At 40.3% G+C, this 20,166-nt stretch overlaps 1 protein-coding gene across 4 annotated transcripts in view; it reads left to right on the plus strand.

Moving 5' to 3' along the window:
* The window catches only part of fhip1aa (FHF complex subunit HOOK interacting protein 1Aa), a 159,147-nt gene that overhangs the window by 68,327 nt on the left and 70,654 nt on the right, over positions 1-20,166 (plus strand). For all 4 annotated transcript variants that reach the window (XM_048526956.2, XM_059645280.1, XM_048527045.2 and 1 more), the window contains exons 4-7: positions 4,235-4,858; positions 15,581-15,739; positions 16,823-16,909; positions 19,569-19,736. In XM_048526956.2, coding sequence (XP_048382913.1) covers positions 4,235-4,858; positions 15,581-15,739; positions 16,823-16,909; positions 19,569-19,736 — 1,038 coding nt within the window. The remainder of the gene's footprint in view (positions 1-4,234; positions 4,859-15,580; positions 15,740-16,822; positions 16,910-19,568; positions 19,737-20,166) is intronic.

Below are 20,166 nucleotides of genomic sequence, written 5' to 3' on the forward strand. Positions count from 1 at the left end.
TAAAGGGACATGCTCAGTGTGCCTTCGTAACTACCCCTTTAACCTGTCCTGCTGCCTTTCTGGATCTGTGAACAAGCACCCCAAGATGCCTCTGTTCTTCTGAGTTTCCTAATGTCCTGCTATTCGTTCAATACTCCCGCATCTTGTGACTTCTTCCAAAGTGCATCACTTCACACACCTTTCAGTGTTAAATGTCATCTGCCACTGATCAGCCTTGCTAATTAACCTGCCCATATCTTCCTGTAAACCCAGACCTCCTTCCTCACTATTAATCACTCAGCCAATCATTGCATCATCTGCAAATTTATCATACCCTCCACGTTCTCATCTGTTTTGATTTATATATTTCATGAAAAATAAGGGACATAGCTGTGATCAGTAATCTACGCTATCTTCTGATCACATAAACAGTCATCACCACCCTCTGTTTTCAACCCTCAAGTCGATTTTGGATCCCTGATCTCTCTTCCCCCCCCCACCCCACCTGTTTGAATGTGTTCTCAGATTGAGCAAATTTGCGCCTGTTTCATCCAAATACATGGTGCCACTTTGGATGCCCATTTGAATCCTGTCGAAGTCTGTCTTTGTGTGAGAAAAGTTGTATGTTCTTTGGTCCTTCAATCCCTTTCCTCATGTCTCTTTTAGTATATTTTGTTCACTAAACAGCTTAACATCAAATTTGACATACATTGAATTTCTGCCAATATATTCTTACCCTCGCTGAGACCACCTGTTTCCACCCGTGTAACGTTGCCTGACATTCCCTGTGTGTTGGCTCATCTGCCGCTGAAACCCTTATTCCTGTCTTTTTTTACCTCTGGACCTAACTCTTTTATTCTGTTCACAGAATCCCTATGCAGTGTGGAAACAGGCCATTTGGCCCATCAAGTCCACAGACCCCCTCCAAAGAGCATCCCACCCAAATCACTTCCCCTACCCCTGCATTTCCCATGTCTAACCCACCTAACCTAAATATCCCTGAACACTATGGGCAATTTACCATGGCCAATCCGCCTACCCTGCACATCTTTGCACTGTGGGAGGAAAAACCACACAGACACGGGAAGAATGTGCAAACTCCACACAACCTGAGGGTGGAGTTGAACCCTGGCTGGAATTCCACATGCTATTCTCTGTAAACTGTCGGAAGAACCATGTCTTTACTTGTTCTGGTCGAAGTTCAGGTCACCCACTGACTCCTGGTAATTTATGTCTGACAAATTTATTAGTTTTTTTGAGGTATAACTAGACGGTAAAGGGGAGCCAATGGACGTGGAGTGCTTGAATTTTCAAAAGGCATCTGATAAGGTACCAGGCGAAGATTGAATATACAAGATTAGGGCTCATGGGACTGGGAGTAATCAAGTAGGATTTTAGAGTATTACTCAGCAAACAGGTAGCAGGCAGTAGGAAGAAGTGTGACATTTTCAAGTTGATGGGCCATGACCATTGGAGTGCCACAAGGATCAGCGCTGGTGCCAGAGCTGCTTACAATCTATGTTAATGACTTGGACGCCATGACAAAGAATCACGTATCCAAGTTTGTTCATGATACGAAGCTAGGTGGGAATTTAAGCGGTGAGGAGGACACGGCTGCAAGGAGATATAAACAAGTTAGTGGGAAACAAGGTGAAAGATGTCAGTTTCACGGAGGAACGTATAAAATTCTTTCCTTGGCCATGCAAACAAAAATGTAAAATATTTTTTCAAAGGCATGAGGCTTTCACATGTTTTATACTCAGCAAGAAGTGCATCTATTTTTACGAGAATCACTGAATATTAGAATATAATTACATCTTGAAATGAGGAACGTTGGCTTTTTCTTCGAGTGACCTGGAACCAGAACAAAGACGGCTTAGGGTTTCAGTGAGATGACAGTTGGAGCATCGTACACCATTCTGGTATCCATATTTAAGGAAGTTATAGTTGCCATGGAGGCAGCACAAGAAAGGTTCATGAGATTAGTTCCTAAGAGTTAACCAATGATCAGCGGTTGAGCAAATTGGTTCTATACTCTCTGGAGTTTCACAGTATGAGAGGTGATCCTACTGCAATACACTCCTGAAGGCTTGACAGAGTAGACACAAAAAGATTGCTTGCCCTGCCTGGGGAATGCTGAACAAGGGGACACAGTCTCAGGCTAAGGGATCCATCATTTAAGAAATTTCTTTTGAATGTTTGGAATTGTCTGCCCTAGCTGCTTCATGGTTGAGTATTTTGAAGAATTGAAATAGATGTATTTTTCAGTCCCTTGGAAGTCAAGGGAAATGAGAAGGGTGGGTGGGGGCTGGGGCCTGGGGGGCCGGGCAAGAAAGTAAAGTTGAGGCAAAAGATCGATATCGAATACCAGAGTAGGTGCAAGGGACCTTTATGGTCAACTCCTGCTCATGTTCCTTTTATTTTTATGATGGATTTAATTAACCCCAGTAGATTTGTTGGGCAGCATGAAATCTTGAATCCTATGCTAAATAGCTCATAAAACCATTACCTTTAAAATATACATCTATCCTATTTAAACTAGAATCATAGAACCCCCCACAGTGTGCAAAGAGGCTATTCAACTTATCAAGTCTGCACTGACTGCCCAAAGAGCATTCACCCAAACCCAGAACCCTACCCTATCTTCGTAACCCCGCATATTACTATGGCTAACCCCCATATCCTGGGACGCCACGGGGAAATTTTTCATAGCCAGTCTACCTAACCTGCAAGTTTTTGGACTGCAGAAACACATGCAGACATGGGAAAACATAGGAATTAAGAGTGGGAGCAGGCAATTTGGTCCTTTCAGTCAACTCTGCCATTTAACATGGTCATGGCTGATCTTATCCTGGTCTCAGCTCCACTCTCCTGCCTACTCCCCATAGCCCTAGGGCCACTTTTCATTAGAAATATATCTATTTCTTTCTTGAATCTGTTGATTGATTCTGCCTCCACTGCACTCTGTGGCAGTGAGAATGCACAAACTGCACGCAGACAGTTGTTCGAGGCTGGAATTAAACCCAAGTCCTTGGTGCTGTGAGGCAGCAATGCTAACTACTGAGCCACTAAATTCATTGTCTCTTGTTGTATTAAGAGTGGTTCACACATTCTTGGGATTTAAGTGATAAATAGAATACTAACAAATTAAAATTAATTTTATGTGCTCGGTATTTCTTAATTTATTAAGAAATTTTACTTAATCCAGAAGAAATTGATTCTCCATTTCATGTTTTGTCACAAAGTTGAGATTTTTTTAATCTCCATTTTCAGGTTGTGAGCATTAGTGCCCTTGAGAACAGTACCGTTGATCTCCTGTCCATTGAAACTAATTTCCGAGAAAATGTCATTTTTTTTCTTTTCAATTCACTGGTTTTTTGAAGGCTGTTTTCTAAAGAATGGTGAAGTATGGAGAAAGTGCTGTCTTGCCCCAAAACAATGTAACTCCCTCCCAATTCCTCTGTAATAAGTATCTTTTGACTTAATTTTCTTTTCCTCAACTTCCCTGCTTTATTTCAAAACAAGCATGTTATTAAGCAAAATGGTTTTCCTCGTGGTTTGTCACAATAGTCCAGTAAACTGCTGAACTATGTGATCATGTTGGTATCAGATTTGACTCTATTTTCTGGGTGCAGTTGTTGATATGATCTGGTTTATTGTCACATACTGCAGATAATTTAAGTGCCTCTGAGAATAGAGGATAAAATCTAGCCAGGACCCTGCTCACTCACACTCTGGGAGGTGTTATTATCGCTTGACTATTAATTCAGAGATCCCAGTCATGTTCTGGGGACCTGAGTTTGAATCCTACAGTGGCAGATGGAGGAATTTGAATTCAACAGAAGTCTAGAATTAAAAATCCAATGATGACTGCTGTTGAATGTTTAAAAAATCCATCTGGTTCACTGTCTTTTAGAAACAGTGACTGCCATACCTACCCATACCAACGTGTGACTCCAGATCTGCAGGTTGACTCTTACATGCCTTCTCAGCGCTATTGTCCCATGAATGATATAAAAAAATTGTACAGTAATTAATTCAACCCTACTTGCCTACACTCAATAATATTTCACATTCACTTCCCAATATTGAGATTATTGGGCAGCAACATTGGCTTTTTCCTGACTGTCCTCACTATCACTGATGCTCATTTTAGCTCTGAGCTGTGGCCTTAACTGAGATTTAATTTTTATTGCTGCATGTTAAACTTTTGTAATGTGAATAATGTCAACAAATTTTATTTATTCCTGTACAGGTGATAAAGATCTTAGAGAGGCACGACCCACTGAAGAATTCAAGTGCAAGACATGGGAATATCCCGCCAGATGAAGCGAGCGCCGTTCAGAATTATGTTGAACACATGATCTTCCTGCTGATTGAGGAGCGAGTTGAAGATACTTCCATGGGTCCCATTCTGGAATTTGTAGTGACAGAAAATGTCATGGAGAAACTTTTCCTGTGGAGCCTTCGAAGGGAGTTCACAGATGAAATGAAGATTGAGCAGATAAAAATCTATGAAATGTTGATCTCACAATGCCATCAGCCTTTGCTGCACCACAAGCCGATCCTGCGGCCTTTGATGATGATGTTAAGTGTGTGTTCTGGGACTACTACTCCCGCTGTGGAAACTGAACTGGTCTTACTCCTCAATCAGCTTTGTTCCATTTTGGCGAAGGATCCTTCCATCCTGGAACTCTTTTTCCACACGAGTGAAGACCAGGGAGCAACGAACTTTCTCATTTTCTCCCTGCTGATTCCTTTCATTCACCGAGAGGGAGGAGTGGGACAGCAGGCTCGAGATGCATTGCTGTTTATCATGTCTATGTCAGGTGAACATGATGTGGCGAAACACATTGTGGAAAATACATACTTCTGTCCGGTAAGATTTTAGGCATTTAATGCTAGTAATTGTGGGTCCTTGTAATTGGAGGGAACCAACTACCATTATTATGTGAATAGTTGTTTTGGTAACACAGAAAATTGCTGAAAATGGCACATTTTGTCAAAACTTTTCATCTTGTATTCAGTAGGACAATTAGGACGATGAAAAGGGAAAGCAGCATTTATTGTGTACAAGAAGAGAGTGCTAATTGGTTGATATATTACCATTGAGAATGTACCAAATATATAATAATGGACAATTGAGTACTAGATTTTGTTCAAATTTTAACCCAGACAAGTTGACTGTGGTCAGGGCATTGCGCTAAGAAATAAACTAGACAATAGTTGTTGCAGTAAAGGATAGGGTCTTGTGTATTAATATACATCACTTCCAGTGCAAGCTGAACTGCAAGCCTGATTGATTATCCTAAATCAGTTTGCAACATAGTTTGTGTAATGCTCAGAATTATTTAGCAAATATTGTCCAATCATGGAATCACACCTAATGTTGGACAGTCTGTTGTGAGTTTTGCAATCGTGGACTGATTGGGTATGGTAAGTACTATGTTGTGAAGAACCAAAAGGGCATGCTATTTGATAATAGCCTTTGGGATGTAAAGTCTCCACACTATGATCACACTGGCGCTGAAATTCATATCCCATATTAATTGTTTGTGTGGTTGATGGTTGTCTTTTGATTCAATGGCAGTATCTAGTTAGAGGCAAATCTACTTGTGTTGCTACTGCGTAGTATCATGAAACATCTCGCTTCATCTGTTGCTTAAATATTTGAGATACTTTCCCCTTCCAGGGTGATCTGAGGTAGATATTGCACTTCCAAGGACCAAAGTCCTGACCTTTAAATGGCTTTAAATCCATTCATGAGCTTCTGTAATATGCAGTAGAAAATTATCTGATCGGAATAGTTGTTATCTTGTATAGTATGAATGCTTTCGCTTTACTTTGGTATTTCTTGCAAATTTTCCCAGCAAGTTCGAGTCAAAAATCTTTGATAAAACGGATCATGGAAATTGCATAAGAATTATGAGATCTGAATAAACTGTCCAGTTGGAAATTTTGTTCTGTAATTCAGTAAGCTAGCATTTGACCTGTTTATTGCGCTTTATGGGGCCAGCTCTGTTGACCTCTGAGTGCTTAGTCTGCTTTGCCTGATTGGGCACAAACTGCGTCCACTTTTACATTGATGCTTTTTGGCTATCTGTCCTAATGTCTTCTCCTTTGGCTCAGACCCTGTGAAGCAGCTTGGGATATTTTGTTACATTACAATCACTATATAAACACAAGTTAATTGTTATACAATTATGGGATCTGTCATTGCCTGGATGTACCATCTAATCAGCTACACAGCTTTATGATATTTGAAGTGAATTCCATCCATGAATTGGCTTTTTTCCATGATAGTAAACATATCCTGGTTTACACAGTACCTCTGGTGTGACTAGCAGTGCAAGGCAAAGGCTTAATAAAGAAGACAGCAGATTTACTATTAACCATGTTGCTGTCCGAGCTGACGGATTCTAGTTGTGCAATTACAAATGACTGACGCACAATAGAGAAGATTGTTAAAGCACGTCTTCAATGAAACTAATATTATGCTCATAGCCACATGTCATTGCTTTTCAGACACCTATTCATGAATTACATGAATGCAACGAACAGTCTATAAAATTTATCATTTCTGTTGGATCTATAATCCAATTTATTTAGCACTAAATCAGGGTTTATTTATAAATTCACATTGTGTGGGTAAAGTTCTGGACTGAAAGCACAAATTTCTTCTCTGTGGTTAATCTTTGAAATTCAGTACTCCACAGAGCAGTGGAGGCTGGGTCATTACATCAGTAGGTCAATTCAAAGCTGTATTAGGTAGGTTTTTGATCCAGAAGGAAATCCAAGGTTATAGGGAACAGGTAGGAAAGCAGAATTAAGGACACAGTAAGATCAGGTTTAATAATATTGAATAGCAGAACAGGCTCAAGTGGCTAAATGACCTGCCCCTGTTTCTTTTGCTGTTCATCATAGATACTCTGCACTGCAGAAGCAGACCATTCAGCCAGTTGAGTCTGCACTGACCCTCCGAAAAGCACCTCACCAAGACACTAACCCCAATCCCCGTAACCCTGCATTTACCATGGCTGACCCACCTCAACACCTACACATTCCAGGACACTATGGGACAAGTTAAAAAGACCAATCCACCTAACTTGCGTATCTGTGGACTGAGAGAGGAAACCCACACAGATATGGGGAGAATGCGAAAGGTCCACACAGACCTGGCACTGACAGGCAGCAGTGCTAACCTCTAATCCACCATACCGCCCTCTTCTGTCGAGCTCGATATTAAATCACTCCGCAACGTGCTCCCCCCGCCCCCGCTCCCAAACAATGGGTGGAACGGGGAGTCGGAGGGAATTTAATGGGAAATTCTCCTGCTCTGACATGGGTACTCCTTTTTACTTTAACAACAGTGGCATTTGTATTTTAATGAGGCTATCCTCCCGCTGTGCCCTCTTCTTTAAACTCTCTCATACTTTTTTGGCCTCCCACATATCAAAGATAATGTTTTTAAATTTTAGTTGTGAAATTGCTTTCATTCAACCTGGTCATTTGTGCACTAGCACCAGGAAGACCTACCATGAAAACTGCTGGACTGTTCAAAAAAAAATGTAGCTAGTTTCCTAATTCAGAAACTTACCCACCACTGCCCAGTTGGCCTTTATGTGACTTTGGACTTTTACAAAATTGCTGACAACACTGTTTAAGTTGGCAGTAAATGCTGCCTTGCCAGTGTTGCTGACATTCCAAGAACAAGACAAAATCCAAAAATAAATCTTTTTAAAAGAATCTTATACATTCATAAACACTAGCAGGGTGGTAAATAGTGAGGAGGGTAGTGTAAACTGCAGAAGGATATCAATGGACTGATCAGCTGGTCAGTGGAAAATGGAGTCCAACTTAGAAAGTGCGAGTTAACAGTTAAGAAGGTATTGGGTTTCACAATGAATGGAAGGGTCCTCAAAAATTACTTGGTGTGCCTGCCTTCGGATCTTGAACATAACAGGGCAACTAAGGTTACATGGTTAAGAAGGCATATGGGATCATTGCTGTTATTAGCCACAACATAGATTACAAGAGCAGGGAAAATCACTTGGAGATTGGTGGGAGTCTGGAACTCATTGCCTTGAAAGGGTGGCTGAATTCAAAACACTTAAATACTCACCAGTGTTGCCATACAATCCAGAATTAGGGACCTAGACCTAGAAAATGAGATTAGTTTAGTCAGATCCTTGTTAACTGGCACAGGCATGATGGGCTAACTGGCCACCTCCTGTACTGTAAATGTTAGTGAGTCTATCAGTCAGAAAAGAAGTTCATCTACAGTTTGGACATTACTGTTAAAATCAGAGGAAATGTGTATTTGACTTGTTATCCTGAACCTGCTATTTTAATACCGGTCTATACATTATTGTTGTGCTGAAGGTTACCATAAATAATTAATGGACAATTTCTTTGTGTCTCTATATCTAGCTACCCAACGCTTCTCACTGAAACCTAAGTTATATCTCATTGTCTTCGTCTTCCTAGTTTTCACGTCAGCACTTAAGAGTATTTTAAACTAAGACCCAAAGCAGCCATATATGTTGAGGTTAATCTGACATCCTTGTGGTTTACTTTATTTTCCTTGCGTCTTCGAGCTTTGATTAACTGCAGCTAAAGTATGTTGCAGTCTCCTCATTAAATTCATGGGAAACGTGAATTTTGTTAGGCTAAATGTTTCAAACAACAATTTGTCATTATTATGAATTGAATAATTCTAGGCATGATCCACAATACTTCCTGCTGTCTCCAGTCACAACCTCCAGCAGAAAACAGCGAAAGATTAATTAATGTATTTCCCTTGCACTTAGTGTTTTGGATGATTTGGTCAAGGAGGTCGGTAGACTACAGGATAGTCAGTCCTTTGAAATTAGCAGAAGGAAATCCTTCATGAACTCAAGTCTTTGAGTTTCCAGTGTGTGTTCCAAGGCATGTGATGCAAATTTATGAAACAAAGTTGCTCTTTTAAATCAAATAACAAATATCATTAACAACAACAACAGAAACAAAGTTGCTGGAAAAGCTCAGCAAGTCTGGCAGCACCTGTGAAGGAGAAAACTGAGTTAACGTTTCGGGGCCCGTGACCCTTCCTCAGAACTGCAGTTCTGAGGCAGGGTCACCAGACCCAAAATGTTAACTCAGTTTTCTCCTTCACAGATGCTGCTAGACCTGCTGAGCTTTTCCAGCAACTTTGTTTTTGTTCCAGATTACAGCATCCACAGTTTTGTTTTTGGTTTTTAACAAATATCATTAGATGTTCTGAACTTGCCCTGGTCTAATTGCCTTTATTTTGCTGATTATTCTTTTTGTCAGTGAAGGAACTGATATAATGGTGGGCGTGGAAGATTGCTTACATCATTCTCCCTCCTTCTGTCAAATGTGGAACTGAATGTTAGTGCAATCACACCTGCCCTTCTGTCATCTCAAATACAAAATTCTATCTATTACGTCTGTTAGTCACACACAGCCAGCACAAGTTACAATCAATTCTGCTCATAAAAATCTTAAAGATACAGAACGTAAAGGGCAAAAAACTGCAAGTGCATTCTTTCTGCAATTTCTATAGCTATTTCTTTAATGCCTTTGCCTAATCCGTCCTTTGTAACTTCTGCTAACTCTTCCCATCATCTTTATTGATTTAGTTGTTGGTTGTTCTAAAGACAAACTTGACCTTTGGATGACTTGCTCTTTGCTAAATTCTTCCATTTTGCTCCAGTAAAATCAATATTACATTTTATTCCTCTGATTCCCCTTTCTCTGGCCTCAATAACAGTTCTAATCTTGAGGGCATCCTTTCAAGGTGTCTCTCCCCAAAATTATGCCTCTAGAATGTTCTTACTTCCAGTACCTTTTTGGTTGACTGATAACTTTGCTTACTTCGGCCTGAAGAAATTTGATTGTTTCTGCTGTTCCAGCAATTGCCTTATTGATGCATTTTATGAAATTCTGGAAACTGCTCTGAACTCAAATTGTGAATTGATTTGACAGTTTTGATCCAGTATATGAATAGTAAGGTTGCCACAAGTTTATTCATTCATGGAATGTGGTTCGGACAATATTTATTGCCCTCTTCCAAATTGTCCGGGGGCAGTTAAGAGTCAAGCACTTGGCTATGGATTTGGAACCACATGTGATCCAGACAGTCTAAGGATGGCAGTTTTCCTTCACTAAAGGATGTCAGTGATTCAATTGGTTTTTACAGCAATCAACAGTGTCAACCATGTAACGGCAGTTATTTATTTTCCCGATTCCAATGATTTATGTGTATTTACAAAAATCATTTGATAAGATATTGCATCCTTTGTTAGGCTCATCAATAAAACAAGTGTGTGTGGAATTGGGGCGGAGGGGAAGTTACAGAGCAGGTACCAACTGGCTTGAAGACAGAGAGAAGAGGGTCAAAGCTAATTTAGTTTAGCAAATGGCACAATAGTGATCTTCCATAAGGATCAGTGCTCTGCAGCTTTTATATAAATGATTTGTTCAAATGTAACCCATGATTATGTTACTCATGTAATGACAGATTTCTTCATTCTCATTTCTGTCATTGTGTAAGAGATTTTTGAAGCACGTTATAAGATTTTAGAATTGCTGTTTGTTGTATGATTTGAGGAATTTCTAAATTTGCTTCTGATATCTAAAACAAAATTTTTAATTGATTGCAGACAACCAATGTTAACAAAGTCAGAAAAAGTGAACTTCATCTTGCGTGACAACATAAACTGGCTTTGGTGAATTGACTGCTCCTATGATCTGGGTGTGGTGGTATTGACAACTCCCCTGAACTTGTTTGGTGAATTGACAGCTCCAATAAATAGTGATTAAAGATTCAGAATGGGAATCACTATTTCAAAATGAGAAAAATAGACCGACTGTTTTCTATGAAATACAGAATAGGCTGGTGCGATATGACAGAAGCAGGAATGTGATGCCACCTGGCAACACTGAAACACAAGGTAGCCATCCACACAATCTGTAAAGACTATTTCTTTCCACAACAGTGTTTTGACACTATTTCTTCCCAAGGACAATCTCACAGTCAGACATTTACTCAAGGAAATCAGCACATCCCTATAACTTGAATTCTTTAAGACCTAGCTTCAGATTAGCTTTCAGTATCAAGACTGTCATTTCAGCATGTTGAGTCTGTCTATTGGCAGAATATAGATATTAGTCAATGAAACTGACACAATGGAAGCAGAAGGGAGGAAGGTCACATTGTGGCATTCCCATTTTGGGATTCTGTACTTTCTTTTCGAATGGTTTTGTCACTGTATTTCTATGTACAGAATCACAGATGTGTTGTGGTACAAAAGGAACTGTTAGGTCCATTGTGTCTAAATCAGCCCTTCAAATGAGCATCATTACTTAATGTCAATCTCCTTTGTTTGCATATTCTTGAACTTTACTTCTCTGCAGATATCCATCCAGTGCCCTCTTGAATGTCTCGATTAAACCTGCTTCTATCACACTTTCAGGTTTCCATACCTAATGTGAATGAAATGAATGAAAATATTCTTTTCTGTCACTGCACGTTAGCTCCTTTTACAAATTAGTTTAAATCTATGCAGAGATAGTAGGAACTGCCAATGCAGGAAAATCTGAGATAATGAGGTGTAGAACTGGATAACACAGCAGGCCGAGCAGGAAAGCTAATGCTTCGGGTCTGGACTCTTCTTCAGAAATGGGGGAGAGAAAAGGGATTCTGAAATAAATAGAGAGGGACGGCCAGGCAGATGGAAGATGGATAAAGGAGCAGATAGGTGGAGAGGAGATGGGCAGGTCAAGGAGGCGGGAATGGAGCCAGTAAAGGTGGGTGTAGGTCGGGTGGGGGGGCGGAAGTTAAGATGGGGGTTGGTCAGTCAAGGGAAGACAGACAGGTCAAGGAGGCAGGGATGAGGCTGGTAGGTAGGATGTGGGGGTGGGACTTGAGGTGGGAGAAGTGGATAGGTGGGAGAAAAGACGGACATGTCAAGGACGCTCAGATGAGGTGGGCTAGTTTTGGGATGTGGTCGGGGGTGGGGAGATTTTGAAGCTTGTGAAGTCCACATTAATACCATAGGGCTGCAAGGTTCCCAAGCAGAATATGAGGTGTTATTCCTGTAACCTTCAGGTGGCATCGTTGTGGCACTGGAGGAGGCCCAGGATGGACATGTCATCCAAGGAGTGGGGTGGGGGGTGTGGGGTCAGTTGAAGTGGTTTGCGACTGGGAGGTGCAATCGTTTGTCGCGAATCAAGTGTAGGTGTTCCACAAAGCAGTCTCCAAGCTTCCGCTTGGTTTCCCTGATTGTCGAGGAGGCCACATCAGAAACAGTGGACACAGTATACTACATTAGCAGATGTGCAGGTGAACATCTGTTTAACTTGGAAGATTTTCTTGGGGCCTGGGAAGCGCTCCTTCTGGAGGGACCGCTTCCTCAGTGACTCCCTTGCCTGCTCCACACTCCCCATTAGCCCCACCACCCCGGCACTTGTCCCTGCAACCACAGGAAGTGGTCACCCCCTCCCAGGCCCCTAGAAAACCTCTCTATTTATTTCAGAGCCCTTCTCTTCTCCCCTATTTCTGAAGAAGAGTCCAAACCCAAAACATGAGCTTTCCTGCTCCTCTGATGCTGCTTGGCCTGCTGTGTTCATCCAGCTCTACACCTTGTTGTCTCAGTTTAAATCTATGCCTTCCTCTTCTTTTTCCTTTTATGAGCAAAATCAGTTTCTTCTTCTTCATTATACCCAGCCTGCCCCCCGTGACTTTTGAAACCGCTGTCATAACGCTTCCTCACATCCATCTCCCAGGAGTTTCAACTTCTTCAATTTATGCAATTAAAGTCACTTTGGCACTCTTTCCAATGCATTCCTTTCTAATGCATTCGCACTCTGCTTGTAATGTGGCATCTAAAGCACTTTGTGGAGCACTTACGCTTGGTTCGTGGCAAACAACAACACCTCCCAGTTGCGAACACTTCAACGCCCACTCCCTGGACGACATGTCCGTCCTGGGTGTCCTCCAGTATCACAGCAATGCCACCTGGAAATTGGAGGAACAGCACCTCCAATTTCGCCTTGGAACACTACAACTCAGTGGTCTCAACGTGGACTTTACGAGTTTCAAAATCTCCCCACCCCCAACTTCATCCCAAGACCAGCCCCCCACGTCCTTGACCTGCCCATCTTCTCTCCCACCCTATCCCCTCCACTATCTACTTGCCATCGCCGCCCCCTTTTCTCTCTTTATTTAAAACCCTCTTCCCCTCCCCCATTTCTGAAGAAGGGTCCCAACCTGAAACATCAGCTTTCCTGCTCCTCTGCTGCCTGGCCTGCTGTGTTCCTCCAACTCCACACCTTGTAATCTCAGACTCCAGCATTGGCGGTTCTTACTAACTCTCCTGCACTTTCCTTACTTACCTCATTCAATATCCTTTGGTATATGTAATCTGGTCCGGGTGTGTTATCAGCTTTTAAATACCAACAGTCATAGAGATCTAAAGCACAGAAGAAAAGTCTACCATGTCTGTGCCAGTCAAAAATCACCTAACTGTGCAACTGAGTCTCTCCATGCCTTCTTTTCAGGTTTGAACCTTTCAAGTGATAGAGATTCTTCCTCTGTCTCCATGGCCTGGTAAAGACTGATGGAAGGTTCCCATTTAAAACCTCATCCATCTTTTGATCTCTAATTAGCCTAACTGTCCCTTTTAACCACTTTTTAAAGCCATTTTTGCCCAAAGAAGGCTTTGGGACATCCCTTTATATTGGCTGCCAGTCTTTTCTCATAATTTCTCTTTGCTTCTCTTATTTGCTTTTTCACCCCCAATCTGAACCTTTGGTTTTCAATTGTATTATCTCTATGACACCTATCATAAGCGCATTAAGGTTCCCTCTTTCCTTTTATTTGAAATCCACACCAGAGTCTGTTTCACACTTGATAATTGTCAATCAAGACAAAGATACCTGGATTAGTTTTGTGAGATTAAGGGGGCACATTCCTCAGAGAGACCTTAGTATCAGGACTGCCCTTTGACTGTTTTGTGAGGGCTCAAAAACAAATTAAATTTGTTGATTTACTTTGACTAAGGAAAAATGAGCTTTGGAAATTATTTCTAACCAACATTCAGTTGATGGAAATAATCAATTTAGAAATGTTCAAAGTAAACCAATTCATCAAACAATCTTTACTTACAACATCACAAATAACTTGCAATCCAATTCATGAGAAATTTTTAGGGGTTTATAGACAAAGGCTTGTGCGTCAATGGTGTTATCAAATTGTAACATGCTGTTTTGGTTTCAACAAAAGTCAATTCAGCTTCAATTATACAGAAGCAGAATAACAGCTAGACGTTAATCTTGTCTAAAAGAAAATAAATAATTTACACACCTTACTATTGAAAGATTAAACTGAAACCAGGCTTTTGAAATGTATTTCATTCAAGTGGTGATAATGTAGGACATGACACAATAGAAGAGATGCAGTCACTCCTGGAGGGATGTCAGGAAAAGAATTTAACTTTCACCTTTCAAGACTGTGTAGGTTTTGAGTGGTTCTTTTGACCTGTTGCAGAATGTACTGTAACAAAGGTCTCTTCATGGCATAACACAGGTAAAACTATAAATTATACATGGGGAGGACATGGGGGTAGGAAAGCAGTGTCTTCAATGAATTAAAAAGAACAGTGAAATGAATATGATGAGGCATTTAAAAAATGGCAGGACAGTTTCAGTAATGGAAGTATTAAGAGCAATAATGAGTGGGGAAAAAAGTAGATTTAAGAGAAAGGTATCTCATTTCGTATATCCTTCTTCTGGGATAGATAGTATCTGTATGACATGCTGATGCTTTCAAAATTGAGCTAGTTTTGATTGCTATTTTTCTTCAAGATTTTTCCCAAGCTTATTTATATATCGACCTCATTTGCATGTGAAATCTGCTATGCAGCAGTACAGTCAATATTTTTACAGAATATATTTTTTAATCAAGGTTGTTCTTACTTTGAAAGCTATTCCTTGATATATTTGTGTGGCAGCATGACATAATTTGATGAATATAGTTGAACTGAGTATGTTGGATAAAATGCATTGTTAATTAGTGTCTAATCCACTGCCTGTGAGTAACCCAAATTTAAAAGACCAAAGGTGGCTCTAAAGACTATATAGAACGATTTGAGAGTTACATTGATGATTAGTAGTCAATTTTACTTAAAATATTCAATAGCTCTTAGAATGTGTTGGCACCTGGCACCAAAAATCAAAACATAATGACAACATCCTCTTTGAGGGCCACAAATTGGACCTTGAGAGATTCTGGTTGCAACGTCTATGACAATCCAAACAAGGGTCAACATTTTGCATTTTAGTAAGAATTTTAGGAAAGAATGTACACTGTTGATTGATGCAATATTTATCCACTATTTCCAATTCATTGGCCTTAATTCTCGTTCTCTCCACAGGGCATTTCTAGTATTTCCTATTTTTGTTTGATTTCTATCAATTGCAGTATTTTTTTCTTGATTTAAGATTTATGTCATTCTGTATTGAGAAAGGTATTTGAATGGATTTGTTTATAATTTCAATATTTTGGTTTCTTCCTCTGTCTCAATTATTTAACCCACAGGTGTTAGCCACAGGACTGAGTGGTCTGTACTCCTCATTGCCCACTAAACTGGAAGTGAAATCTGATGAATGGCACTACCTGCAGCGGGAGGACTGGATACAGATTCCTGCACTTGTACAATTCTTGAACTCTCTGGAATTCTGCAACGCAGTAATACAGGTAAAGACATCACAAGAACATTTTCCAGATAGTTTGGGGCACTGATCTTTTATTGTTAGGCCTGGATAAAACCCTGCAACGTTTGTATGGATCTTAAATGAAATGAGTCTTGGGCTTCAGATGAGCTTGCAAGATAAAATATTGAAAATTCAACACTGTCTAAGAAACATGGATTGTGGTCCAATCTTGTCCCATTGTTAACCACTCGATCAGTGTGAAAAAGAAGTTGCACAAAATGTATTTATTTATTTCGCTTCCCTTTATGGGCACACAGAACTTTGTTAATATTAAAGAAATTAATTCTGAATCTATAATGAATTCTTGCAAATGGCCCATACCACTTGATGCATTTTAGCAGTTGTGCTACTTCAGACATCTCACATTAGTGCAGCCTCTGACTAAAGTGAGAGTCATTCTACAGGAGATTTTACTGATACTATTGTTTGTGAAGTACATGTGTGCGCACACTCTATTTGAGTCACACTTTAGCCCACTGTACTTGGTTTCACATTTAGGACATCAAGTTGACTCCCATTCTGATTTCTTCCACCTGATTGGTTAACTGTGTAAACTTATTAATTGATTTATTCATACACCAATTTCTTAGCAAGAAAAGTTTGCAAGTTATTCAGGGTAAACTAACAGATTAATGCAAGGTACATTATGAAACAAAAGTAAATGTTTCATTTCAAAGCCATTTATGAATTGTGAGAGTCCAACTCTCAGACATGTGCCCAGATGAAGCAAAAGAATTTTGCATTTCAGATGAAACATTTCAGAATCTGTCCTTGTGGTGCCTAGAAATCCAAATAAATTATTTTTGACCAATTTAAATAGTTCCTTGTCTAAGTCTAAAATATTGCAATTGCATTGCTAAAATTCTCTCTCTAACAATCTCCATGTTTTAAAGTGGATGAATGCAATCATGCAAGTGTATTTCTTGTTTTACTCCACCTTCTCTTGCAGTCTTGTTGATCTTTGTAATGCTTGGGACATGGCTCTGTCTTTAAGCTGAGGCAATAAAGTATAATCTGTTACATTTGGATGATTTCAACCTTTTGTTTAATTCTGTTTCTGTTTTAGGTGGCGCATCCTATGATATGTAATCAACTTGTGAACTACATCTACAATGGATTCCTTGTGCCTGTCTTGGCTCCTGCACTGCATAAAGTTAGTAGGTTGTTTGTTGCAAGTCCGTAGATAGACTTTCCAATGATATATTGCACTGTATTAAAGTTTTGTATACGTAGTGCTGTATTCTTAGTCTGACGTGGTAAATATGCACAAATTCTTGGGGGAGATGATGACTATATACATAGGTATTTTAGCTCCCCCACCAATCTAAGAATATAGAAATATGTAGCGCATAACCTCAGGAGTACAGGGGAATGAGGACTGCCAGCATTCAGAGATTTGCATTGCAGTAATTGTTAGATGTTTCCAGAGTAAGCTATTAATCATAAACAGAAAAATAAAATATTTCCTGCTGTTCTCAGTAACATGTGTGGAATTATATTGACCTGAAAGTATTTAGATCTTTGTTTTTATCTTTGGTCTGTGTTGAATTTGCTGATCTCCGTTGTGACAACAATAACATGTTGAGCCTTTATTGTGGGAGCGGAGGGAGGGGGAATCTAACGGTGAAGAGCTACACTTGGAGATGTGAGCATAAATGGAGAAGATTGAGGGAGACCAGGAATTAGAGTCTCTGGAGAGAACTGGAATTAGGCTCGGGCTATGTGGAAGTTAACAGGCAGTCAGAGGATTGGAATTGAAAGGAGCCAGGGAGGGAGTGAGATGGGAGAGGACATGGTCATCAATATTTCTGTCAGAGTTGAAAACTGTAGCAACCTGGTGAGTAGGAATAACACTGAAAAAAGACAGTAAGTAAGAATGCAGGAGATGAGGGCAGATACTAAATGATCATTTTGAGCTCACTGAGGAAGTGGTAGATGCAGGTACAATTCCAATATTTAAAAGACATTTGGACAGGTACATGAGAAGTAAAATTTTAAGGGATATTGACCGAACGTAGGGAAATTGAACTAGTTCAGTTTGGGATACCTGGTCGGTATGGATGAGTTGGGCTGAAGAGTGTTTCTATGCTGTATTTCTCTGAGGAAACATAGGTCAAAGATTCTCATTCGAAGCCCAAAGGAGAAAAAAGGAGGAAGCTATGAATTGGGAACTGTTACTGTATGGCATCCTTCCTGTGGTTTTATGCTAGAAGTCAAATTTTATCAAAAGGCAAAGGGAATATTCAGAATTAAGGGATGTGAAATATCTTTGGGGTTAGAATGGAGAGAGTGCCAACACCAGGAGCCAATAGTCACCTCTGGTACTGTAATTTCTACAATTTTGCAAAAACTTTTTTTATCATATCTGGTGCTCAGGAATTGCTCTGCGTTGGTGCTGAGTTTAGGATGAAGTAATCCCAAATCCACTGATGTTGCTGAATTTAGTTTAGTTGGAGAGAATTCACATGCCCTGCGCATCTCACTGTAGCTCCTGTTCCTCAGATCTCGCATCTTTTCAGTACCTGGAAATAGTCAGAGTGGGTTTGGACTCTTTTATGCAATACTTGTTGACTGTTGCACTCTATTCCTCTACTTACAAAGTCTGTTAAGCCTTGTGAGAATGTGGCTTTGGGCAAACATTTGTTCTCTGTTATGTGTGCTAGGACTTGATGTCTGAGAGGATGGGTATTGAGCTGACAGGATCCCAGAATGTACTCTGGCTCTCAAAACAAATGGCTGCATGGACTTAGGCTCTTATGAACTCAAGACCACCAGCTTTGCCCCTGAACAGAGCGCCACTGCACATGCATTTGAAAACATACTGAGGCCAGAGTGGGCTGATGCTGCCAAGCCTGAGTTGCTGGTGATTAGCACTTTGTGTACCCCTCTGACATGGGCTGTGGGGTTAGTCTATACTGCTCAGTTTAATGTGCGTAATTCAAACACGCATCAGTCCTCATGGACTAACACAGTTCAGAATTGTTGCCTTCACTGGGTACTGGAGCTCTCTGAGATGGGAGAGAGAGTTTTAAAAAGAAAACCATAACTTGTGCTGAGTAACAGCACTAAAGCTGTGAATATTGGTTGGCTGTACAACTACTAGTTATAGGTCGGCTGTACCACAGAGTCATACAGAACTGAAGAGGCCTTTTGGCCCATATAAAGGCACTAACCCATCTTCACCCATCCTACTTATTAATACCAGTCACATAGATAATTGTAGCTTTGTGTTACAGTTAAAAAGTATCCGTAGCTGCAGTTTTCCCACGCATCAAAAAGCGAGAAACAGCCCAGGTTGTCTCACTGCTTTAAAGGTGTCTGTGTTCATGTTCAAGGTTGATGGGAAATTATGACACGCAAGTTACTTGTGCAAGGAAATACTTTGAAAGGTTTCTCTTCATCTACTTTTGGGCTTGTTTTTAGTTGTTTTTCACTATTGTCCGTTGTTTTTCACTATTGTCATTTCCTTTGCCTGACCTCCTCCCAATGCAGTGCAAGTATCTTTGTTGTGAAAGGTTGCTGTTCTGTAACATACAGGTGGTGCTGGCCCACATTATTTAGCAGCATGTGCTTGTAAGACATAGTCTTACATTTCTTGGATATTCAGAATGTTAAGCAATGAACGTTCTTGATTACCTATATATCTTGGGTTCCCCACTTTGTAAGATGTTATTATTTTTACTGTTATTTGTTTTCTACTGTCATGGAAAGTCAATATTTTGAAGCCATTAAGATGAGTGGATTGCCAGCAATTCGAAGGCATTGTACTCCCCCTCTCAGTAACATTGCTGTGACATTTCTATTCCTTTCAGTTGACTGTGGAAGAAGTGATGACGACAACAGCATACCTGGACTTGTTCCTCCGCAGTATCTCAGAGCCTGCCCTGTTGCAGACCTTCCTGAGCTTCATTCTGCTGCATGAGCATGAAAATGTGCCAATTCTAGATACGCTTGTTAGCAGAATTAACACCCCATTTCGGGTAAGGTTACTTCCTGCTTTGACCTAACCTGTGCCATTGATTTATGATTTGATAATTCTACAATTCTATTCAACACAATTATTTAAGAATGCACATACAATAATGCATTGAACATATTGCCTAAGGCACCTTAATCTAAATTGATGATGGTAACTCCAAAATCCTCTGGCAGGAGGGTCGCAAGCTCTTTCACTGATCTGCTAGATTTTGTAAGTGTTGGTTAGGAATGGAGACTGTACCATTGGCTCATTTAGATCAGGGAAGAGAAGAAAAATCAGCCAGGATTCTTGCCCCTGGCTGTGCAGTCTTTAACGCTGGAACGTGTGTATCAGTCATACGTAGGACAGAATGGGGAGGAGATTTCCCGTGGTTGTTAATACATAATACAATTATTATGGTGTGGAGAAGACCCAGCTCAATGAATGAGCAC

The sequence above is a fragment of the Stegostoma tigrinum genome, chromosome 1 (assembly GCF_030684315.1).
Source record: "Stegostoma tigrinum isolate sSteTig4 chromosome 1, sSteTig4.hap1, whole genome shotgun sequence".
NCBI classification, from domain to species: Eukaryota; Metazoa; Chordata; class Chondrichthyes; order Orectolobiformes; family Stegostomatidae; genus Stegostoma; species Stegostoma tigrinum.